General features: G+C 40.4%; 1 protein-coding gene across 4 annotated transcripts in view; it reads right to left on the reverse strand.

The window, feature by feature from the left end:
- Positions 1–26384, reverse strand: part of METAP1D (methionyl aminopeptidase type 1D, mitochondrial) — a 73857-nt gene that overhangs the window by 15231 nt on the left and 32242 nt on the right. For 3 of the 4 annotated variants that reach the window (XM_069577212.1, XM_069577215.1, XM_069577214.1), the window contains exons 2-3: positions 2384–2541; positions 244–393 (exon numbers count right to left, since the gene is read on the reverse strand). In XM_069577212.1, the coding sequence (XP_069433313.1) occupies positions 244–393; positions 2384–2541 (308 nt within the window). Of the gene's footprint in view, positions 1–243; positions 394–2383; positions 2542–12575; positions 12733–26384 lie in introns of all 4 variants that reach the window. The other variant, XM_069577213.1, reaches the window with a different exon arrangement.

The following is a 26384-nucleotide window of genomic DNA, read 5'->3' on the forward strand; positions in this document are numbered from 1 at the left end:
CAATTTGGATAGGCTGACTGAGCCCAAGCTATCTTCAGAATTCTGCTACTTAACACTGACTTTGGATTTTAAATTATCTTTTGAATAAACAGAAAATATACAATTCCTGTCCCCTATCCCAAGGTTTTACTTAATTTTTAACAAATTAGATGTGTACAAAAAGAAGAGTTAGAGGAAATAGGGAAAAGCAGGGAAGGTCTGCTGCCCTTTATGCAAGTCTTGAGAGGCTTCATGAGACGCCACCTTTAAACTCTTCCCGGCCAAGAGGAGGACATGTCGGGCCAGCTGACAAGCCTGGCGAAGCCCTTGAATCTGATCTTCATTCTTAACTTCTATGCTGTCTCCCCAGTCGGGTACAATTCCTGTCGTCACATAGTCTGGCTTCTTTATGTGCTTGAGGAAAAAGGATTGAAAACGAAGATCAGAACCCAGCGCACGACAATGGGATCATTTTTTCGCACACAGCCTCCTGCTTCATGGAGCTCTGCCCTTCCTGCCGGAGCACCGACCTCCGAAGCCAGCACAACAGACCCTCCAGGCTGCCCCCGGTTCCTTCCCCTGCCCTTTTGAACTTAACGTGGCCTGTTAGTGCTGCCTCTGGATGGTCTGTTAACCTTACTGGTGCTTTGAGTCACACTGGACTGAAGGAGACTTCGGGTCAAAACAAACAGGAGTTTTCTTTTCTTCTCCTCCAACCCTGTTAGAATTGCTATTGATGACAAATAGCACCCAGTTCCCCAACCGCCAAATGGTTAATTAAGAGTGCTTTCATCTCCTCAACACAAAGATAAAATTTATGCAAAGGGTAGCCCACAACACCCTCTCCCAAGGAATGTATGTAAAAGGCAGACTGTCAAGTTCACGGATGCCTATCAAATACACACTTCCCCTACATGTTGCCATTGTACCCAAACTAAGAAGGGACTAGAGGACAAAACAAAACAGCTCTTTTGCCTTTTCCGTTCTTTTCCCCCAAGTATGTGAAAAATACTTTTGGACACTTTCATAATTTGTCAAAAACAAACTCCTCCCTCCTCTGAAACTCAAAATGTTCAACTCTGACCACCCTTGGAGAACCTTCTCCCCCACTAACTTAAATCCATGGGCAGCATTCAGCAAATAAATACTGTCTCACACATAGAGCTCCTTTCAGACCCAGGTTTTGCACAGCTCTTTACCAACTATTTATGGCAACTGCTACATGAGTTTTGCTGAACAGCACCCAGCAGGGCTACACAGACTTTGGGGACAGGAAGCTGAGGGAGATAACACTATTCAGTGAACATCACAGCAACTCTGGAAGGGCTAGGGTTAGGGCACCGTGCTTTGTGAACTGCATCACACAGGCTTTAAGGACCTTCACTTATTCCTGTGTTCAGATGGGCCTTTCTGACACAGGTAACACCACCGCTTGGGCTGCCACAGCCAAGCGTGGGGTGAGCATCTTCCCTCCTACGGCTTTGGTGCCAGTGCCCACGAAGCATCCCGTCTCCACGGCCCCGCCTCCTCCCGGCTTTGCAATCTGGCCAGGTTACAACCACAGGCAGAAGGGCTGTTGGCTTGTCACTGAAATTCTAAAACAATACATTCACCTCTCTGGAGACTTCTTTTTTGTTTTCCACTAAGGAAATACCAGAAACATACTCTGGGCTCTGGTGGCCTGTCTTGTCAGCCCTTGTCACAAAAATGGGCCACTCGCCTTCAGGGAGTATGATATACTTAATGTGGATTTGCAACCCCACAAAAAGAGTCATAGAAAGAGGGAAAGCAGGTGATTTTCGTGGCAAATCTTTATTTCTTTCAGCTATTCTCGCTCTTCCTAAATGATCCCCACACTTCCTTTACATTGCATCTGGAAAAATGGATAGATTGTCTTTCACAGAATTATACTCTCTGAAAAAAATCAAGAATGCTTTGAGACAAGATGTTTTATTTAATTTACTCTAAAGGGCAATTGAAAGACAGCATTAATAGTAACACGGAAAATGTAACAGCAAGCTTTAGGAAAAAAACGCCTAGTGTATTGGTTTCAAGGAATCTTTCTTAAGTGATTCCAACTGTTGTCAAAGAAAAATTTTTTTTAAGTTAAGAAACTACATACATAGAATCTTATCTTCATGGTAGAAATTTAATATGGAAAATTTCATGATAGAAATTTAAATTCTAAAGAATTAAGCAGTTAGAAGCTCAGTGCCTTAAAAAGTGAATATTATAGAACTGCAGGATGTTAACACTTCCCAAATCACAGTTTTATATCACAGACCAAGTTTAAAAATTATAATTCAGACGGCCCAGAAATCAAAGGTGCAAAAACACTCCATCGCTTCTGCAGTTAACCTTTATCTTGGCTGGAAAAAGCAACAGATAATAGGCAATGCAGTACCTTAGGGACTGGATGAGCTGAAGAAACTGCAGCCGGCAAAACTATACTGTGGGAAATCTCTCTTTGTCTCCGGAAAAAGAAATTTCTTCTTTGTTGACTGGTTGACTGCGTGTGTAAGTAGATATGATTGAGTGGTGACGAGAAAATCCTATGACAACCTGGGAGCAGAAATAGACGTATGTTAAGTCAAAAAAAAAAAAAAACCAACTTAGTGCTACATTTTCAGTTGTTGCGTCGTTGTCTATTAAATCATTATAATAATCCTTTATTGGTTCAAAAACGGAAAAGCTCCAAACAGAAAGGACAGCAGTGACATTCTGAGTTCTACTACAATAGTAGTACAGCATATTTATTAGCTAATGCTATGTTTACTTAAATGTTTGACAATGGAAAACTCTATCCTAGTGGGAAACAAACATATAGAAACATCTGCTAAACACCAGGTCTATAAAAAGAGCAATTTGTGTTGTGGTACCTTAAATGCAGCCATGTCCAGGATGACCCTAGATTCAGGGCACTGTTTGGGTGGCTTTATATTCTTTAAGGTCGTTTTCCTTTCACGAATCCTGGACAAATTGCCAGCTGCACTTTTTTGCCCTCGATAGGATTACTACTCTGTGTTAAGTTCATGTGCAGCGAGGCATTATACTGAAATTCATTGTAATGAATGCTCAAGTCAGATAAAGACTAAATAGTAAAAATGTAGGGTGCAACCCTGAAAGAAAATGAATGTAGGCTCCAAAAGTACCCACGATAGGAATTTAGAAACATCTATCAAAATTTCAAATGCACATATCCTCTGACTCCGTGTCTCCTCTCCTAGGGCTCTGCCGTATGCAGTGATGGAAGTGTGGCGATGAACTGCAGCACTGTTTGTGGTAGGAAAAAAATGAGCAATAATCCAGATGTCCATCCACAGGGGACTGGTTAAATATATTATGGTAAATCTACACAACAGAAGACAGAAAAGTAGAGAGGTATTAAAGAGAAAACGCTAACTCATCTCTGCATATTGATATGGGAAGAGGTCACAATATATTGCTCGGAAATGCTGAGCAGTACGTATGAAAAACTCACTAAGGTAAAAAGAGCTTATGCATTTATATAAGTTTGCATATGCCTATAAAATTTCTGAAGATTGATATTCATCAATAGTGGTTATTTCTGGGGCATCTGATTGGGGCTGGGGTGGGAAGGAAGACTTCCTGATTCATTCTATTTTCTCTAAACCAATAGACTTTCAGGAACATTCACTTGTATTATTTTTATAATTAAAACAGTTATTTAAATCTCCCTTACATGCCATAATTGCATGTCAGGGGCTGGCAAACTACAACCCAAAGGGTGAATCCAGCCTGCTTCCTGTTTTCATAGAGCCAACAACTTGAAAATGATTTTTATGTTTATGAATGGTTGAAAAAAATCATAAGAAAAATCCCATTTTATAACATGAAGTTATGCAAAATTCAAACTTCAGTGCCCATAAATCCATAAATAAAGATTTATTGGAACATAGTTATACTCATTCGCTTATAATTAATCATGACTGCTTTTGCACAACAGCAGCAGAGTTGAATAGCTGTGACACAGAACAAGTGGTTCACAAAGCCTAACATTTTTACTACCTGCCCCTTAGAGAAGAAGTTTGTCAACTCCTGATCTGGAGAACTGGTTCTCAAAATGTGATACCCAGACCAGCATCTGAGTATCACATGGGGAAAAGATGCAAATTCTTGGGCCCCTCCTCAATTTACTGACCCAAACTATGGGATGAATTCAGCAATCTGTGTTTAACAAACTCTCACCCAGGGTGATTCTGATGCACACTAAAGTTTCAGAATTACTGGCCTAGAGTAATGGAAACACAAATTGCAGGTGAGTATTGGCCCCAAAACTCAAGATCTCTAAGTGAATTGGAAAAAAAGGCACAGATGCAAACAGACTCCAGTGGTCATTGATTCAGTATCAGAGTAGAAAGTTAGTCACTCAGTGATGTCTCACTCTTTTGTGACCCCTTGAACTGCAGCCCACCAGGCTCCTCTGTCCATGGAGTTCTCTAGGGAAGATTACTGGAATGGGTAGCCATTTCCTTCTCTAGGGGGTCTTCCCCACCCAGGGATTGAACCCAGGTCTCCTGTATTGCAGGAAGATTCTCTACCATCATCTGAGCCACCAGGCAAGACTGTCAGTGCCGTAAGTTTCACTCAATTATGTTCTTCCAGAAAGCTGAATAAAATATTGTTGAATAAAACTTACAGAGCTGTTTCAGGTATATTTTAAACAATATTTTAAACAATTCCAAATACCAGACAAAATACTGCCAGGAATATCACCTTTGTTTGATAGAGGCAGATACATATTCCCTAAAGTTTGTGAAGTACAATATTTCCCTCAAGATACCACATCATCCCCAGAGGTGTTAACTGGTCTAAGAGCGGGCAGGGCAGTTTCCTAGTAAAAGCAGATAGCTAGAAATCAGAAGCCTGGACTTTTGTCTCAGCTCTACTACTTCTCAGCTGTGTGGGCCTTGAGCAAGAATCTTGTTTTCAGTCTCAAGTGAGAATTAACTGGAATAAAGTATGTGAAAGTGCCTTACATTTAGTAGATGCTCAAAAAACAGTAGTTCCTTCAAGAATACTTAAAAAGCAAAATGAGAAAGAAACTATGGGCTTCACTATAGCTTCCGGTACTGAGAACTTAATGGTTGTTGTTCAGTTGCTAAGTGGTGTCTGAAATGAGTGTTTTCGACCCCACGAACCACAGCATGCCAGGCTTCCCTGTACTTCACTATTCCCAGAGTTGGCTCAAATTCATATCCATTGAGTCAGCGATGCCATCCAACCATCTCACCCTCTGCCACCCTCATATGCTTCCTCAATCATTCCCAGCATCGGGGTCCCCTCCAATGCTCTTCACATCAGGTGGCCAAAGTATTGGAGCTTCAGCTTCACTATCAGTCTTTCTAAAGAATATTCAGGGTTGATTTCCTTTAGGATGGACTGGTTTGATCTCTTTGCTGTAAGAGTCTTCTCCAACACCACAGTTCAAAAGTATCAATTCTTCGGTGCTCAGCTTTCTTTATGGTCCAATTCTTACATCCATACATGACTACTGGAAAAACCATAGCTTTGACTAGACGGACCTTTGAGAGCAAAGAGATGTCTGTGCTTTTTAACATGCCGTCTAGGTTTGTCATAGCTTTTTCACTGAGAACTTCTTATGCATCAATTACTGCACTAGGCCCTTTACATATGTTAGCTCATTAACCTTCATGAGAACCATGCAAGTTGTGACCTGTTATCACTGCGCTCCATAGTTGAAGATGCGGAGGTACACAAAGGTAAATAACTCCCCCCAGAGTGCAAAGCTGAGGGGACCCAGGTCAATTTGCCTTCATAAAGTATATTCCTCTTCCACACATAAGAGACATGAGCTAACAACACACAAGGGAACACTCTGAAAATGTAAAAGTCATCTGAAAACTATTAAAAGTTACTATTTTTTTTTCCAAAAGTGGCGATGGGTTGGTCTAATCCATTGTCTTTCTCAAGCCAAACTCCCTTTGTTGACTAGATACATGCTGCAGGGAGGTGACTGACAGAGGTTTGGCTGGACAGTCTGTGAACTGCTGTTGTTGTTCAATTGCTCAATCATGTCCGATTTTTGCAACCCCATGGACTGCAGCATCCCAGGCTTCCCTGTCCTTTGCCATCTCCCAGAACTTATTCAAACTCATGTGCATTGAGTCAGTGATGCCATCCAACCATCTCATCCTCTGTCATCTGCTTCTCCTCCTGCCTTCAATCTTTCCCAGCATCAGGGTCTTTTCCAGTGAGTCAGCTCTTCCCATCAGGTGGCCAAAGTATTGCAGCTTCAGCTTCAGCATCAGTCCTTCTAATGAATATTCAGGGTTGATTTCTTTTAGGATTGACTGGTTGGATCTCCTTGCAGTCCAACGGACTCTCAAGAGTCTTCTCCAACACCACAGTTCAAAAGCATCAGTTCTTCAGCACTCGGCCTTCTTTATGGTCCAACTCTCACATCAGTACATGACTACTGAAAAAAAATAGTTTGACTATACTGATCTTTGCCAGCAAAGTAATGTCTCTGCTTTTTAATATGCTGTCTAGGTTGGTCATAGCTTTTCTTCCAAGGAGCAAGCGTCTTAATTTCATGGCTGCAGTCACCATCTGCAGTGATTCTGGAGCCCAAGAAAACAAAGTCTGTCACTATTTCTATTGTTTCCCCATCTATTTGCCATGAAGTGATGGGACCAGATGCCAAGATCTTTGTTTTTTGATGTTGAGCTTTAAGCCATTTTTGTCACTCTCTTCTTTCACTTTCATCAAAAGGCTCTTTAGTCTGTGGATACAGAATGGAAAATCTGGATCCCAGCTATCACCAAGGAAAGGCTCAGGTGGAATCGATCCATGATTCTGGGCTCCCTAACTGCATCCCTAGGTAGGACCAAAGTTAAGCTCCCAAATGTTTCCCTTCTGAGAAAAGCATGTATTATGATGACTATTAATGGTGGTAAGACTAATAAAAATAGTAACAGTGATAGTGGTTAACACTTCATAGCCAGTTTCTGTAATTAAGCAGAGTTCTGAGAAGGAAATGGCAACCCACTCCAGTGTTCTTGTCTGGAGAATCCCAGGGATGGGGTAGCCTGGTGGGCTGCCGTCCATGGGGTCACACAGAGTCGGACACGACTGAAGTGACTTAGCTGGGTGCTCCACACACACTAGGTCTTGCCAATGCTGTTAGAGAGGGGGACAGCTGTTGATGTCACTACTTTATGGATGAGGAACCAAGACACACCTCTGGCGCCCCCAGCTAGAGTCCTGGAAGTCCCAATCCAGGGCTGGCTCTGCTGCTCCAAGCTGCCTTTCAACAGTGTGCACAGGTTCTAATAGCTGGCATGCTTGGCTAGAAAGTGTGTTTTTTCAGGGATTCAATTTCAAAGAAATATTTTTTTTAATCATGAAAAAAATAAACATCATGAGACCAGCCAACATTCAGAAAGAATGTATTTTTCATGAAAAGTCTTAGAATTAATCTAACCGGGAGGCACTGCAGGAGTGAGAATAATACGAGCTTTGAAGTCAGACAGATCTTGAGTTACCAAAACTTCTAAGCCTCACTTTCTTCACCACTAAATGGGAACAGTAGTGCTTTCCTCACCACAAGGCTGTTGTGAGAATTAGCAGAAATAACATTATCCTCAAACCATCTTTAAAAAGTAGGTGCTCTGTGGGGGAATTCCCTGATGATGTAGTAGTTAGAATTCTAGGCTTTCACTGCTGTGGCCTGGGTTCAACCCCTGGTCGGGGAACTGAGATCCCACAAGCCATATAGCATGGCCAAAAAAAAAAAAAAAAGGAGGTGCTCCATAAATGTTTATGTCTCTTCCTTTCCCCTCTCAACATTCAACATGTTTACCTCGGGCCTCAAAATGTGTTTATTCTTTTATTTGACAATTACTTATTGAGCTTCTTCTGGGCTTCCCTGGTGGCTCAGCTGGTAAAGAATCTGCCTATAGTGAGGGAGACTTGGCTTCCATCCCTGGGTTGGGAAGATCCCCTGGAGAAGGGAAAGGCTTCCCACTCCAGTATTCTGGGCTGGAGAATTCCATGGACTATATAGTCCATGGGGGTCGCAAAGGGTCAGACACGACTAAGCGGCTTTCACTACTGAGCTCCTCCTATATGTCATGCTTTAGACAGGAGGTAAAGGAAGTGACAAAGTCCCTCTCTGGGTGCTCACATTCCGTGGTGAGACACGGGCAAGACGTTCAATTGCATCAGATGGTGATATTCTTGATGAAAAATCGGCCCAAGTGACACAGCATTGGAGCTAGAGATTCTGCTCCCGGACCTGCCAGGAACTAAGTGTGTGACCTTGAGCAGCAACCACAGGGGACACTGGCTGAGAGCTCATGCCAAGCTCTGTGCTGAGCACTTCACAGACACTACCCACTGCTACAGAAGACTCGAGCTTCCCAGATAGCTCATCGGTAAAGAATCTGCCTGCCAATGCAGGAGACGTCAGAGACGCAGTTTGATCTCTGGGTGGACAAGATCCCCTGGAGAAAGAAATGGCAACCCACTCCAGTACTCTTGCTTGGGAAATCCCATGGATAGACGAGCCTGGCAGGCTACAGTCCACACAGTCGCAAAAAGGCGAACATGACTGAGCATTGAGCATGCATGCGCAGAAGACATTACAGGGAGGGAGCTGAACTGCATAATCTTTGCGGTCTCTTTCAGCTCTGACAGTCGTGCCTTCATTCGGCGGCTACTGACTTCTGTCATGCTACATCCCAGGCCGTGGGATGATGTGGAATCTGATCAATTTTGTGACTCATGAAGGTTTTTTTTTAATGCAGGTGATAACATGAAAGAGGGAGCACCTGTATCAGTATTATCAAGTTCAAGTAGACAGTCATTATAGGGGGAATCTTTCCTGTGTCCTTAAACTGAAGGCATGAAGTCATCAGGCCTCTACTAGGATATCTGAATGAGGCTTTTGAGACATTCATTTCTAAAATGAACAGCGTTGCCAACATACCTGTTCTGCTAAATAATGAGCTCGCTGCCAAATAAGAGGCAGGCACCCCCCCCACACACACATACACAAATGACTTAAACATTGGGAACATAGCCTGAACATATCCAATCTGTTGACAATTACGGTTTTGCAAAGTACTCAGCAACTCTACTTTCATAAGATATTTTTTATTGGAAGCAAAATCTCTTCTTTCAATCTGATAAAAGATACCCTATAAATGTTGTCACAAAGTAACAGGATAATAAGGTACCATACTGTGTTTATTCCACTAACTATTCATTACAAACCAGAAAAAATACCAATTTAGTGTTTTTACAGGTGAAATGAAGAAATGGTCTTACATCAATATGTGCCTTTAGAAGATAATGGCTCTCCAATTAATGTGGCATAAAAATGAGGTGGGGGGGAGATCCTTAACTTTGCTTATTATAGTGTAATTAATAAATGGCAACTGGGCTTCCCTGGTGACTCAGCGGTAAAGAATCCACCTGCCAATGCAGGAGGCGCAGGTTCAATCCCTGATCCGGGAAGATCCCACAGGCCGGGGAGCGAGGAAGCCCTTGGGCCACAACTGCTGAAGCCTGCTTGCCCTTGAGTCTGTGCTCTGCTGCAGGGGAAGCCACCACGACGAAAAGCCCTGGCGCCACAACTAGAGAGTAACCCCCACTCGCCGCATCTGGAGAAAACCCCACACTGCAACAAAGATACAGCACAGCCATAAATTTTAAAAAGTACATAAACAGCAATTAGCCAGTTTTCTAAATGCAGAGTGACCAACATTAAAATCTCCTATCCCAATTACATTCAGGGTCACAAACTACACTATCTATTAGAGATTATTCTAGAAAAGGTTTGTCGAATTTCCTATATATTTCCTTTCTTTGAAAAAGCACTGCTTCGTACATCCAAAATGAATACATATGAGACACGTCCGCTATATGTCAATTTTAAAAGATAATTAAATAGAAGAACAGCTAATACAGTTATAAGAAGAACAATGTAAGAATAATACAATATTGGAAGAACAATACAATATAAGAAGAACAGATACAGTTATAAGAAGAACTTTTTATAACTATATCTAATTTCCAACTTGCTACTGTCAATGTTACAGTCAATTTGATGCATGGAGGTCCATCATCAGAGGCAGGAACACCAAGTAGGTTTTCCATCAGCCACAGCACTGGCTCCTTGGTCTTCTGGAAACCATCATTCACTCAAGACACACAGCAAATCCTCTTTTGTTAAAAGTTATTTTCAGGAAAGAAGAGGCACATTGACTAATCTGAAGTTTAGGACACGCTAGTAGGAAATCATCAGAAACCGCAGGAGAAGAGAGCCCTGATCAGCAAGGAGCTGCTTTGGACTAATTTGATCTTAAAACACATGATCATAGTGAGTGTTGTCACTATCAATTATGTAACAGAAACTCTATATAGTTTCCTCAGGCAGTAAATCTATACGTTATTTGTTATGAATACTAGAATATTTAGTTATCACAGGTAATAATAAGAATTTATTCTCAGTGTCATAAAAACTCTATCAGCTCTGAGTTTAAGCTGAATGTTGAAAACAACAGGCCTCTTTCCCTCCACAGAGGAACATACAGTGTGGCCTGAATGTCTCCTGAAATTGCTGTATGTCCTTTGGATCCTGCGGCACATTTTTCATATCCTAAATTTGCATTTGCAATGTAAATCTACATTATGGTTTTAAATATTTTCATGTTCAGTAATAACATCAATTTCTAAAAGCTGCATTTTATTTCCCTTTACCAATTAAGTCTGAAAGGTGAGACCGCTGAATTCAAGTATGATGGGGGAGGAATGCATTCAAAATAACTAACATTGCTGCACACTACATGCCCTATATTCACTGGCCTCTTACTCAGGGTCTGTTTTAATTGTTATCTGCGCATGCATTCTGTACCACATAATGAAATGCTTCCATTTCACCCACTGAGCCCTGGGTTTTTATCTGCACCTCTACTAATGACCCTTAATTAAACCGATTTTACTCTTGGAAATGCAAGTTTTCTTTTGCTCAACAAGTATTTTTAAGGGAGCGTTCTGAATGAACTTTCAAAGAGACATTTAAAATGCTTATTATCTTAAGCGGTTGTAAAACTGAACAAAGTACATTGTACTCAAGTGTGGGCTACCAATACCTCTGTTTCATTATACATTTCCAGGACAGCACTTTTACCCTGCACAGTGCCATCAATTCGAAGTTACGGGATATTTCAGAGGCTTCAAGGATCTGGGCAGAAAACAACACAATTAAGTGGCCTGTGTAACTTTACACTAGCCAACAATGTCAACCAGAGATAATATGCAATTTAAAAGACACCCTGTAAAATGTCTTGCTGAATGTATTTGTTCATAATGATGAGCAAATGCCAAAGTCTAGTAACAAAACTATTATTTATATCGTATCAACATCTAATTGATTTTACAAATGGAGGCAATTATTTTGGATGGAGGGAGGAATGCCTGCCAGATTTAAATGATTTATGATTACTAAGAGAAAAAACAACAATGTTTCACTAATTCATTTTCAAATATGGCTCTTACACTCACTGATGATTTTAATTTTAAATCAAATTATTTCCTAAAATAATATATTAATGTTTAAAAAAAAGCAACTTTGTGACAGCAATCTGAGATATTTTGAACTGTTTAGAAATGTTGGTTACTACAGTAGGCTCAGGAGGGAATGTCCCACAGAAAGACATTTTCAAGGTGCTGATTTAGAACCACAGAAAGATCGCACTTCATGAACACCAACCAATTACCCAGGGAAGAAGCGCAGGCTCTCATAGCACGGGGAACTCAGCCATGCATATTTCCTGACCTAAAATACTGATTGTCCACTTGATGGGTTTGATAACTTGCACAAAAGTCGTGAAAGGAAAATTAAATAGTCTGTCTCACTCGCTGTAGCTCCCATTGATTTTTATAATCCAGTACTAAGAGGTACATGCTTCAAAAGTAAATGAGAAAGATTGAAAGTTTCTTCCCATTTCAAGGAGACTACAGAGGAGAGAAGCTCACATTTCACAAGAAATAACCTGTGCATCTGTTGAAGAAGAAGAAGCTGGTGGCCGGGTGGAGGGGGGGAGCGGGAATCCAAACAGCTAGGGGAATGCCCCAGGCTGAAGCAGATACTGATTGGGCAAAGCTAAAGGACAAGGGCCCTTGGAACTAAACAAAAGCAAATTCATTCTGTTGACAGATGTTGATTACATCAAAGCAACAAGGAACTCCCCCCAACTCATAATTTTTTTTTAAAACAATTAATACCTCTCTACAATCTACACAATAAGGATAAAGTACAGTTTTAACCTAATCATAGCAAACATTATTAAACTTGTTTTTTAAAAGTTTCAGTTGAGTTCTAGTGTGTTTTTAGCCATGGCCTTCTCCAAACAGTGCTTTATTCATTCCCATGGACATGTCTGGAGAGCTAAGCTGGCCATACTATCAGCCCCTTCCTTCCAGGGGTTAACTGCTCTGGCTGCCAAATAAAATACAGAGCAAGCCATGTAATTACGGAGACAGTCAAAGGGCAGGCTCTATTTTGAAATCTATTTGCACAGACAAGGTCTTCCAATTGAGCTTACAGGAAACAAGCTGGTAAAGAGCCTCCTTTTCCCCAGATGCGTTCCACACTTTTTCTTCAACTCAGGAAATCATGGATATGGACACCATACACCATTACTTCCTGGATTTCAACCTAAGATGCCATCACAAGGAGAAGAGTGGATCTGTTTCACAAACCTGTAAAAAAAAAATTTTTTTTTTTTTTTTTTGCTTAATTAACAGCATTTGGCAACAGCCTCTGGACGATAAAGCTCCAGTGTTTATTAAACAACATTTCTCAAGAGGATACAGGCCAATTGTTATGCAGGTACTGGAAAACAGATCACTTTCTTTAATGCTCAAAATAAAGCACACAGTCTAGAGTATACTAGCATAAATACTTGTCTGAAATAAAGGTTCTGCTTGATATCCAACAGTGTTGTCCTTGAAGTTATTTATAGCTAAGACTGCTAAAACAGCAACAAAGATTCCACGGAAATAAAAAAAGAAATATGCAAAGTATTTCAAGTGATGGAAAAAAAAGTCACAAGTCACTTTTATGCTAAAACATAAAAATTTGTCCTAGTTGCTTAAAGGTCTAAGTTTGCAAATTTTATGAGACTTTATCATTCTCATATTAAAATAGAATTGAGCCACTACAACAAATAAAACTAACTAGCCAGGGCTTCCCTGGTGGCTCAGTGGTAAAGAACCTGCCTGTCTATGCAGGAGACATAGGTTCGATCCCTGACCCAGGAAGATCCCACATGCTGGGGAGCAACTAAGCCCGTGTACCACAACTATTGAGTCTGTGCTCTAGAGCCTGGAGCCACAACTACTGACCCCATGTGCTGCAACTGCTGAAGCCCTCACGCCCGAGAGCCCAAACTGCACAACAAGAGAGGTGACTGCAATTAGAAGCCCACACGCTGCAATGAAGAGTAGCCCCCGCCGGCCACAACTAGAGCAAAGCCTGCGCAGCCACAAAGACTCAGAGCAGCTATACACAAATAAATATAATAGTAATAAAAAACCAACTAAATAGTCAAATGAAGGTGAGATAGTAGTCCTTATCACACATACGAGGCTATGGAAGTCAGAACTCATCATCAAGCCCCCAAACCAAAGCCTGGGAATCCTGGTTCTAGAGAAGATGAGCTGGAAAGTCAGCCACAGAGCACTTCTGGGAAGAGGAACGGGCAGCGCCTAAGGGCACCCTCCACCAATAATAAAAACATTCAGGAAAGATGCCTGGGTCAAGGCAAAACGTGACCTTCCCGGCAGCTCCATCAGGAAGTTGGCCCTTTTCCTTTTAAAAAATGTATCAGTACTAACTGATAGAGTATAATGTCAATGACAAGTTCAGAAATGCGTAGAGGAAAAATATTTTTTGTTTCTTGACAAGAGCAAACTGGGTAATATGTGATTATTCATTAATTTACACCACCAGCAACTAGGGATCTGTTATTTAAACAAAAAGCATTCCTCTCTTTTGGGGCCACAAAAACAACCCAACCTATTCTGGAAACACAGATCAATAAGTACACCTATTTAATAAAGTAGAGTCATATTTGTGAAACTAGAAAAAAGTTCCTTTAGGCCGGCCCAACTCTAGCCTGGGGAAGAATGTCAAAGATTATAGTAAAATACAAAATCTAAAACTAAAATCAGATCATTTAAGTGGATAAGTGGAAGTTACATAGAAATGATTGATCTGTAAAAGGAACTAAGGCTATTATATGAAATTTCTCCATTTAAGGTGAAAAACATTTAGTTTAAAATTTGAATTTAAATTCATTTTTATAATCATAAAACATTGAGTCACACTGAAATAGTATATGCTTAGAAAATCCCATTGTGTCTCAGCTAAAGTTTAGAGAAAAGCAGCTTTTTAACACTTCAACAATACATATACTCAGGCAACTTCTTGGACAAAGAAATATTGTATCCTTTCATGGGAAATAAAGGAGCTGTTTATTAGGGCTGTGGTTAAAATGTAATAATTCATTCTAGTTGAGCCCTGTGAAAAATGTCATCAAAATATCATTTTCTTTGCCAGATTTTCTGCATGCCGTGATATCATTTAAATACAGAATAAAAGACAAGCTCTGATCAGAGTAGAAGTACGACACCAAAATGACCCAAAAGCAAACATTCATTCTGTCAAAGTAACAGGAAAGAATTTCACACAGTCCTGAGACCCAGAAAATGCACACTTCTAGGTTAGCACAGAACATCTGGCAAGCTTCAACTTTCCAACGTCTCTCAAAAAAAAAATTCCTGTTACCTCACATACTTGGGTTAAAGCAGAGGAAAAAATAAAAAAAAAAATTATATTAGAGAACACAAGAAAGCATTAGAAAGAGCAATTTCACAGAAATGACACATGGAATTCAATTTTAGAGAAAGTCTATATAAAAAATATAATCAGCTTAAGAATTCACATACTAAGCAAGTTCTTTAATTCTTTAAAAAAGACTGTTCTTAAGTACTACTGTCATGTAAAATACTGCTCAAAATATTAGCTATTTGGATAAAAATATCAAGTAACAGAAGACACTGGAACTTTTATGATCAAAGGTACAGCTTTAGTATGAATATTTTCAATTGTATTAAAGCATTGAAAAGTACAATTTTAGTCTCTCACAAGGTCAACTGAATTCTACATGCAACATGATATAGTTATATTGTTGGATGCATTTCTTTTCCTCTTTTCCTTTCTTTCTTTCTATGAGCCCTTTAAAGTTACTTATGCAAGCAACTGATATAAAATAGTTCAGAGCTTTCACCCAGACTTCAGTATCATTAGCTTCCCTGGTGGCGCAGACAGTAAAGAATCTGCCTGCAATGCAGGAGACCTGGGTTTGAACCCTGGGTTGGGAAGATCCCCTGGAGGAGGGCATGGCAATCCACTCCAGTATTCTTGCCTGGAGAATCCCCATGGACAGAAGAACCCGGCAGGCTACAGTCCACGGGGTCACAAAGAGTTAGACACGACTGAGTGACCCCCCCCAAAACCCCATAAAACTACATCTTAATATTTTCCTGAGAATGTTTTCAATGTACAACTACAAGTGAAAGGCATGAAATAAAAAGAAACCATTTGAATATAGATACTACAGCGGTATTTTGACAATTATGGGAGCTTTGTCTCTGCCCTGTAACCAGGCAATAGAAGTGGTAGGTAGGTAGGTAGGTAGGTCAATAATCACAACTGAAAATGAGAAAGCTAAACTCTAGGAAAACAATGTATTTTCAGCCTTCTGCAGTTGAGACTGCACAGATTCAAGACAATAGAAGCCAAGATCACTCATCAAGGAGTCCTTTTCATGAAAAAAAAAAGAGAGAGACAGAGAGAGAAAATACACAGCCACCCTTTTAGCAAAAGAAAAGGTTCCAAATTATCTGAAGGCAGCTTTTTGAAGTTATATAGTTATGTTGCCGCAAATAACTTTATATTCAATTCAACTGTGTAGGTTTAGTTGACCATATGACTAAATAACCACTCCATTGCTTTCAGAATTAATGCAAAAAGTACAATGTATTAAACTACAACATGTTTAAAAGATTGCTTATAAACTCTCTCATTTTTTTTTCTTTTTCAGATATAGATGCTCAGCTATAAAATCATTATTTTCTGTACAGAAAGATTAAAAATGAAAACCATCACCACTACCCAAATGTGTTCTCTTTATCTGTATAAAGCAGACTGCCTCTCATATTTGAAAATATAATATTACTTAAAAACCTTAGCTGACAGAGATCATTCACACTTGATAGAACGACAAACTCATCATCTCATTTTTAGATTAAAGTCTTCAATAGAGCCACAGTTCTGAAATATTTAATGGATACAATATTTGAAGCATGCTATTGTCTAATGTGAACATTTTTTTAACTATATTTCCATGAGAGTGTTACGAAAGAGATACCAACCCCCAAAATGCCTCAATAAAATATAGTCCAATTGGAGGTAAAAAGGAAGAAACAATGGAATTTCAAACACTTTACATTTTGTTTGTGAGTGCGACACAGATTCCCCTCCCCCCCCAAAGGTGTGCCTTCCTAATTATACTTACTTGAGTCGCTGTTTAAGTTGGTTTCTCTTCCCCAAGCATTAGTTGGTTTACTTCGGCAAGTTCTCCTAAGCCTTAGTTTGCTCAAATGTTAACAGGAATAGTAATACCTTCCTCACAGGGTTGCTTTGACAACTGTATGACACAAGGTGTGGAAGGGGCACAAGATAAGCACATAAAAGGTCATCATGATCACTGGCTCCCTGGCTGTGGGAGAAGGCCACTCTATAATGAATTAATCAGTAGGCAGAAACCAGACTGAATGCTGAAATGTGTTTTGGATAACTATAAAGTAAGTGACTCACAAAACAGTCAGGAGATCCTAGGTTGGGTTCCAGAACTGCCACTTAAAAACCACTCTACCCAAAGCACTGGTCCTCTCCTGCCTTTATCACAGGAATACTCTGACCATCAAATGAGACTGCAGATGTATAAATACAAACTGGACAGCCTCTGACTGCAGCATATTAAGAGAACACTTAAACTCAGGAGGATGAATTATGCACAGCCTAGTTTTCCTAATTTTGATGTTTTTCTGAGAGTTCTTGGTGGGGCCTTGCTAGAAAGCTGATAGTAAAGTCTCAGGAAAATATCTTCTTCCATTTAGAAGCATAAAAGATTCTAGCTTTTTCAAGAATCATATCCTTCCAAACACATTAGCATATTGAATAGACTTTATATTTGTGCAAGGGGTGGACTGAAAGAAATTGTGTTCTAGAAATATTCTACTCAGTTATGAAGACATTTTCTGTAAAGTTGCCTATCACAAATAATTTTGAGATATCAGAATGTTGCTATTTTTAGTCTGTTACTAATTGATGTTTAGTCAATGTTTTGCTTACCCATAAACTGTTACGTTGTCCTTGGTAACTTCAGTACCTCAAAGTCTGCAAGAGCTTAAACATATTTTTTTTTGGCATGAGACTATTTAATAGAAATATTCTAGAGCTCACCGAACCTTATTGTTTAAACGTACTAAAAAAGTCTTCTTTGCATAAAAATTCCTGTTTATTAAACAGTAATACAAGAAGAACTTATTTACATTTCAAGCACTACCAACATACATCATTTACGACAAAAAAGGCAAGCACTCCATAAGAAATGCCCAATCACTGTCAATCACAAACACTAAAATATACATAAACCGAAGCAAGCTGTGTGAACTGTATTAAATTCAGCTAAACACAGAATTACCAACAGAACAAACAAAAAAACAAATAATTATCAGTGACTCACAGATCTATTTACACGAGATACACAAAATAACATGGAAAGGTGTAACCATGGTAACCTGATAGCCTAAATTGAGTGCCTTTAACATTTGCATTTATTTAAATACTATGCCAACTGATGTCTTTATAAAATTTAAATATTTCAAAAGTAGTCAAAGCTTATCCTTGTTAACTGATCACAGATCAAAATAGTTTCAACTATAAATCAGTGTCTTTAAAGGTATTCAGGGACCAATTTAATGAAACCATGATAAAAATGTCTAACAATTTTTTCTAATTTTTCAGTGAACTGTTATTTTCACAACCACTGATTAACAACTGAAAAAAATTCAACTATATACAATAAATCCCATAGTAGTCAAGTAATATTAAAACATGCTTTGACATAAAGATTTATCTAAAACTCACCCTGTTGCATGTAACCACCCCACTTCTTCTAATTAGCTACTAAAGCAGAAATGGCATTAGCTGTTTCAGTTTACAGGTGATTTTCACTGACAATTACCATTTGAATGGTTTAATATTTAATGCTACAGTTAGTCCTAATGTCTTTTATTTTATTTCATAAGCTACAGGAGTAAAACATTATTTTGTAGTTCACTGGTTCCTACACTTAAGATGTAATGTTCAGTGTGTATTTCATTATGTAGATGAGCAATAGATGTTGTTTGACATGATTTAAATGGGTCAACAGTATTTTCCTAGTCACATTAATCATCCAGACAGCTAGAATTAAAAAAGAAGGCCTTGAAAACTAAAACTAGAGAATCTATTCACACAAATGACACTTACCATGGCAGGTTATCTAGGATGTGGTTAAGGAGAAGGAAGAGGTACAGACTTTGAACACATGTTTCATTATTTGTTCAGAAACCATTTCAAGACCCTAGCTCTATTTTCAGAATACAAGTGAACACCCACAGGGACAGATTTCTGAGATACCAAACTGTAGTTTAAAAAAAAAAAAGCATCAGATGGAAATCTATGAAAAGTTTTCCATTAGAGAAGAAAGAAAAAAATTTGCGGAAGCCAGCTGCAAACGGGCCGAGGCCCCAAGGACACAATCAGACCCATATTATACAAATATACAGCAGTACAGATGAGGACACGGGCTTCCCAGGTTGTGCTAGTGGTAAAAGAACCCGCCCGCCAATGCAGGACACAAAAGAGACGCGGGTTTGACCCCAGGTTGGGAAGATTCCGTAGAGGAGGGCATGGCAATCCACTCTAGTATTCTCACTTGGAGATTCCCGTGGACAGAGGAGCCTGGTGGGCTACAGTCCACAAGGCTGCCAAGAGTTAGACATGATGAAAACGACAGCACCCATCGATGAGGATACAGCATTATGTCCTCACACACTGAAGGCTCCTAAGAAGTGAAAGGAAGAACAAGGGAAAGCAGAACTGGCCTTTAGATACAGCTACGAATCACCTCACTCCAGCTCTGCATAAAAAGAATCTGGTAAGGAACATGGAGATCAACAGATGTGACGCTCTGAACAGCAACTCCACTTTCCTGCCCCCTTCCTCGTCATGACTGACCTCTGCACCGAGCCTGACCAAGAAATGCAGCTCTGGTCTACACAGCTAGGCATGCTGGAAGACGATTCTGCAGAACCATCCCACCACTTTGTTCTACATGAATTAGGCCCTTTCCAATAAATGGATGGATGCCACACGCATCACTTTCCGCCCACCGGAAACTCCTGAGCATTGGCAGCTGTGAAGAAGCCAGTGTCTGACATTAACTTTTTCTTTCTGAATCCACTTCTCAAGGGTCATTTTCCTGAGTAGATGCACTCTGTCCTCGCCTGAAACCACACAGAACGAGCCAGAGTTCATAGGAAACTTACTTTTTTTCCCCCTGATTATGAAATGGTATATGGATGATATTGAACACTTTAATGACAATACTGGGGACTTCCCAATGGCTCAGCAGGTAATAATCTGCCTGCAGTGCAGGAGATGAGAGTTTGATCCTTGGATCGGGAAGATCCCCTGGAGGAGGAAATGGCAACCCACTCCAGTAATATTGCAGGGAAAATCCCATGGACAGAGGAGCCTATTGGGCTACAGTCCATGGGATCGCAGAGTCAGACATGACTGAAGCGATTTAGCACGCACACACACATAACAACATTGAGAAAGCATAAACAATATAAAGAAAAAAAGGGTAAAGAGCTTCCTCAAATGACCACTGTTAACATTCAGCAATGGCACCCCACTCCAGTACTCTTGCCTGGAAAATCCCATGGACGGAGGAGCCTGGTGGGCTGCAGTCCATGGGGTCGCTGAGAGTTGGACATGACTCAGTGACTTCACTTTCACTTTTCACTTTCATGCATTGGAGAAGGAAACGGCAACCCACTCCAGTGTTCTTGCCTGGAGAATCCCAGGGATGGGGGAGCCTGGTGGGCTGCCGTCCATGGGGTTGCACAGAGTTGGACATGACTGAAGCGACTTAGCAGCAGCAGCAGCAACATTCAGCAAACATACTTTAGACCATTTCTCTATGTGTGTGTCTGTTAAGTCGCTTCAGTCTACATGAAACTTTTTATCCTCTTGGGTTACTGGTTTCACAGTATTCCTTTATATGGATGAGTAAAATAGCCCTTTACCGAACCAGTGATGAGCATTTAGGTGAGCTCTTTTGTTTTTTGCCCTGCAAAATACACTTTATACAAATATATGTATTTGTAATTATTCTCTTTAGCTTAAATTCCCAGAAGTAGAATTCTTGAGCTAAAAAATACACAAAATTCTGACATATCTGCACAACTGCTCTCCACAAAAGAGAAATTTATATTCCCAAAGGTGTCAACTTCCCTACACCCTCACCAATATTATTAGTGATGAAATCTTTGTCAGTCTGATAAATGAAAAATGGCATATCGCTTTTACTTATTTTTTTCAGATACTCCTGAGATTGAAGATTTCTTTATATACTGATATACTTTTATGAATTCCCCATTTAGGCCTCTTATAGGTTGATTTTTACTGGATTTACTTTTAAGTGTGCTCTGTAAAATAGAAACATTAAATGTTTGTGTAGTATATTGTTTCAATTTTTTTTTCAGTTTTCCATTTGCATTTCAACCTTGTTTTAAAGTGTGTTCAGCCATACAACTAGGTTTATATTGAATTTATAGATTAATCTAGGGAGACTATGGATCTTCCCTGGTGACTTAGATGGTAAAGCGTCTGCCTACAATGCAGGAGACCTGGGTTCAATCCCTGGGTCAGGAAGATCTCCTGGAGAAGGAAATGGCACCCCACTCCAGTATTCTTGCCTGGAAAATCCCATGAACAGAGGAAACTGGTTAGGCTACAGTCCATGGGGTCGCAAAGAGTCGGACACGCCTGAATGACTTTACTCGCTCACTCACTTCACTCACTCAGGGAGACTATGACTCTCTAAAATATTCAGTTGTTTTATTTAAGAGTTGTCTTTGTGCTTACTGCACGCATGCGTGCTAAGTTGCTTCAGTGATGTCCAACTCTTTGCGACCCTATGGACTGTAGCCCACCAGGCTCCTCTGTCCGTGGGATTCTCTGGGCAAAAATACTGGAGTAGGTTGCCATGTCCCTCTCCAGGGGATCTTCCCAACCCAGGGACTGAACCCACATCTCTTATATCTCCTACACTGGCAGGTGGGTTCTTTACTGCAGTCTTCTTAAATATATCTTGGTAGACATCTAATGCCTTCACACAGACCTGTGTATTCTTTATTATTTGTCTACTCCAGGATATTTGATACTTTGGGTTGCTATTATAAATGGAATTTTTCCATTATCTCTTCTGCCTAAATAGTCGGTCATGACTGAGTGACTAAGCACAGCACAGTACATAGGGCAATAACTTAAAAAAGAAAAAAACAAAAAACCTTAAGTTTAAAAGTTGATTTAATACTCCAGTGTCATATATTTATGTGCCTTAATATCAGACTCGCATACTTTTTCCAATGGAAAGAAGTGTGTTGGGGCTGAGTGGGGTTCATTGGACTTTGCTTTCCATCACTGCCAACTTACCCCCTTACCTCGTCTTTCCGCAGTGTTACCCTCCTTCTTCTCATATATGAAGTGTTGAACTCGATAGGTTTAACAGGTGCTAAAAGTGCCGGTAAATTAAAAGCACCAAAAAAGGACAGATTTTTTGGAAAGGTTTGATATTTAAAATATTTTCCCTTGGGACTTTCCTAGCGGCCCAGTGGTTAAGACTCTGTGGTCTCAATGCAGGGGGCCTGGGTTTGATCCCTGGTCAGAGAACTAGATCACACATCACAACTAAGAGTTTGCCTGCTGCAACTAGAAACTGATGCAGACCACTAAATAAATTAGAATATTTTTAAAAAATAAAAATACTTTAAAAGATTATTAGCCCTCAAAAGCAATGACCTAATTATGAGGGGTTGAGGGGGGACATTAAAACTTTTTAACACTTATTATTGTTCTACAGTTACCTATGCTGTGAAAGCGCTACACTCAATATGCCAGCAAATTTGGAAAACTCAGCAGTGGCCACAGGACTGGAAAAGGTCAGTTTTCATTCCAATCCCAAAGAAAGGCAATGCAAAAGAATGCTCAAACTATCGCACAATTGCACTCATCTCACATGCTAGGAAAGTAATGCTCAAATTCTCCAAGCCAGGCTTCAGCAATACGTGAACCGTGAACTCCCTGATGTTCAAGCTGGTTTTAGAAAAGGCAGAGGAACCAGAGGTCAAATTGCCAACATCCGCTGGATCATGGAAAAAGCAAGAGAGTTCCAGAAAAACATATATTTCTGCTTTATTGACTATGCCAAAGCCTTTGACTGTGTGGATCACAAGAAACTGTGGAAAATTCTGAAAGAGATGGGAATACCAGACCACCTGACCTGCCCCTTGAGAAATCTGCATGCAGGTCAGGAAGCAACAGTTAGAACTGGACCTGGAACAACAGACTGGTTCCAAATAGGAAAAGGAGTGTGTCAAGGCTGTATATTGTCACCCTGCTTATTTAACTTCTATGCAGAGTACATCATGAGAAAGGCCGGGCTGGGATAAACACAAGCTGGAATCAAGATTGCCAGGAGAAATATCAATAACCTCAGATATGCAGATGACACCACCCTTATGGCAGAAAGTGAAGAGGAGCCTCTTGATGAAAGTGAAAGAGGAGAGTGAAAAGTTGGCTTAAAGCTCAACATTCAGAAAACGAAGATCATGGCATCTGGTCCCATCACTTCATGGGAAATAGATGGGGAAACAGCGGAAACAGTGTCAGACTTTATTTTGGGGGGCTCCAAAATCACTGCAGATGGTGACTGCAGCCATGAAATTAAAAGACGCTTACTCCTTGGAAGGAAAGTTATGACCAACCTAGATAGTATATTCAAAAGCAGTGACATTACTTTGCCGACTAAGGTCCGTCTAGCCAAGGCTATGGTTTTTCCTCTGGTCATGTATGGATGTGAGAGTTGGACTGTGAAGAAGGCTGAGCACCGAAGAATTGATGCTTTTGAACTGTGGTGTTGGAGAAGACTCTGAGGGTCCCTTGGACTGCAAGGAGATCCAACCAGTCCATTCTCAATGAGATCAGCCCTGGGATTTCTTTGGAGGGAATGATGCTAAAGCTGAAACTCCAGTACTTTGGCCACCTCATGAGAAGAGCTGACTCACTGGAAAAGACTCTGATGCTGGAGGGATTGGGGGCAGGAGGAGAAGGGGATGACCGAGGATGAGATGGCTGGATGGCATCACGGACTCGATGGACTTGAGTCTGAGTGAACTCCGGGAGATGGTGATGGACAGGGAGGCCTGGCGTGCTGCGATTCATGGGGTCACAAAGCGCCAGACACGACTGAGCAACTGAACTGAACTGAACCTAATTTTACACCTTAGTCTTGCTTTTGTGTTGAGTTATGTGTCTGGGGTAGGTTGGGACAACTCTAATCTTTTCAGTGGTTGGGTTCCGGTCTCCATTGAGCCCTTCTGCATTCTGCAGCTGTAACTGTGGCTCACGGGATCTTTAGTTGTAGAACGCAAACTCTTAGCTGTGGTGGGATCCTGTTTCCCGACCAGGGGCCTGGGCATTAGGCGCATGGAGTCTTAGCCACTGGAACACCAGGGAAGTTGCAGATCCAGAACTTTAATTAAAAATAAATTTAAAGTAATCTGCCAGATTTCTGAACAAGGTCACTGCATAGCTTTAGTTTCCGGGAACCTTTTGTATTCAGTTTGACTTTCCCCTGGGAAGACAAGTATGTCTTGAAGTTGTAAAAAAGGGAGCCAGGGTGTGTGGGGCCAAATCCTCTCTTTTGAGGATTTGCTCTCCTCAGAGCAAATGCCTTCCTGATGTATTCTCTTCCATGCATTTTAGAATTCTAATTCCAACTCCACCTGCAAGTATGTGAAATCCCTATGACATACTCTTGGCAGGAAAAAAAAAGACTAATTTTTTCCATTATAAATATCTTTTCCACAGGTAATAGCATGGGGGCTTACACCCTTTTCTCTACTTTTACCTACATTTGAAATTTCCAATAATAAAACATTCAAAGAGCATTTGATTTAGCACTGAAAAGCATAATTTTTTTATGAATTCAAAGAAGTATAGGAAATCAAAAGATTACTTTAAATCTAGGATGCTGTTTACACGTGAGAAAACAAAGCATTTAAAATGAGCATCAACTTGCAGTTGCTCCTGTTAGGAACAGCCCCAGGGCTGATTGCTTCTTGATGGCAGAAACTGTACAGTTATCCACACATTTTGAATCTTCAGTTCACAACGACATGTGCTTCTTGGGAGTCATCCTGGGGTTGAGTTTTAGCTGCTTATTTACATAGACTATGAGTATATGAGTTACTCACATATACTATGTAAGTAACAGATTTGGACATCAAACTGTTTCTGAGCACAGGATGATATAAGGTGCTGGCTGGGCCTTGACCACTCTGATGATGTACAGAGAGGCAGGAAGTCTTCACAGAAGTTCAACACTGGAAGTGCTGCAGAAATAATACTGCAGCGAGGAAGGTTCTACTTCCACCTTTGTGTCATAAAACCTTAGGCAGCAAGCAGATTTTTTGCACAAACGTGTGGGGCCCCTCAGGAAAGTATCTTGGGGATAATATATAAAATTGGAAGGCTATAAACCCTATGAAGGAGATAGCGGTGGACTGACATAGACAGAATTTATACTTAGAAGTAATGTTTCATCATTCCCAAATCTACTCAGCTCTGAACTACATTGCCATGACTAGATGATACTGACCTCACTGACCAGTCTGAAAGCTGGCAATATTTGGGTTTGGTGACTGCTAACTTCAGACCTCATAAATATTATGTAACTCTAGTCTTTTTGCCTCTAGCCAACCAGCCTGACTCCAATTTTCAACCACAAGTGGCAAACTGACACTGAAATTTTATGAGCTCTGCCATATTAGTAATGCACATTTCCTTTTGAATTATTCTAGCCTGAAGCAGATTATAATTATTGTTCCTTTTCCCACACAGATCTGACGATCTTTAAGTGGTTCAGGTGGCGACATCAATGTTTCAATGTCCCACATAGACTGGTAAATAAAAGCCCTTATATGACAAATGAAAAGCAGATAGATTTTTGTATTGCTAAAATTTTAAATATCTTAGCTAATTAAAGCTCGGTCCCTGTCAGAGTATGTCCACAGAAAATGATTCCCTATCTTATTAGAGATGTTTTTCATCTTACTATCAAATAAATGTATCCTGTACAGTTTGCTTGGAGCAGAATACTCAGGTAGTCAGTGATCCATACTATGGATAAAGTTAGTTCTACACCAAGGTAAATATGTGGGGCTGATCTCCTTTAGAATGGACTGGTTGGATCTCCTTGCAGTAGAAGGGACTCTGGAAAACAGAGCTGCTGGAAAACATTTTTCGACATAAACACTGTGGCTACGTTCTAGGCTAACCTATTTGCCCAAAATGTAACTAAAATACTACATGTTTGCAATGAAAACAAAAAGCTAGGAAACAATTCAGCTGCAAACTCCTAATATTTCAGCTACATTATGGGTTTTCTGGGCTAGCCTGGGAATGTTGCTCCCATTTACAGTGTGGTTTCTAGAGGAAAAGATGTTCTATCTGGACAGTGAGGGACAGTGAAATGTCCACTCTATGGCCTCTTCCTCTCCAGCTCCCACTCGAAAGGGGATGCAGGCTGAGTGGTCCTGAAAATACTACAGAGGAAAGAAAGCCAAGTTTCATTCCTTCTCCTAAGAGCTGTACCAGCCCCAGAGGCAGGATCCTCATGTTGCTTCAGCTTATTCCAACTTGTAGAACAAATGAAAAGAAGCAAGTCCACTTTGAAGTTCAAGCAATACCCCCTCCCCGACCCTTAGCACTGGAATGAACATTTCAAGCCCCAGTACAGCCACCCGGACAGAAACATGGTGGTTCTCCCTGATTACTGTCACTCTGCCCAGAGTTCACCAATACGGGTCGGAGGTCCATTTATAACTTAGGTGGAGCCAGTGGGGCTGGAGCGTCTAACTTCAGTTCTGACTCTAAGATTTACTAG

The sequence above is a fragment of the Ovis canadensis genome, chromosome 2, assembly GCF_042477335.2.
Source record: "Ovis canadensis isolate MfBH-ARS-UI-01 breed Bighorn chromosome 2, ARS-UI_OviCan_v2, whole genome shotgun sequence".
NCBI lineage: Eukaryota > Metazoa > Chordata > Mammalia > Artiodactyla > Bovidae > Ovis > Ovis canadensis.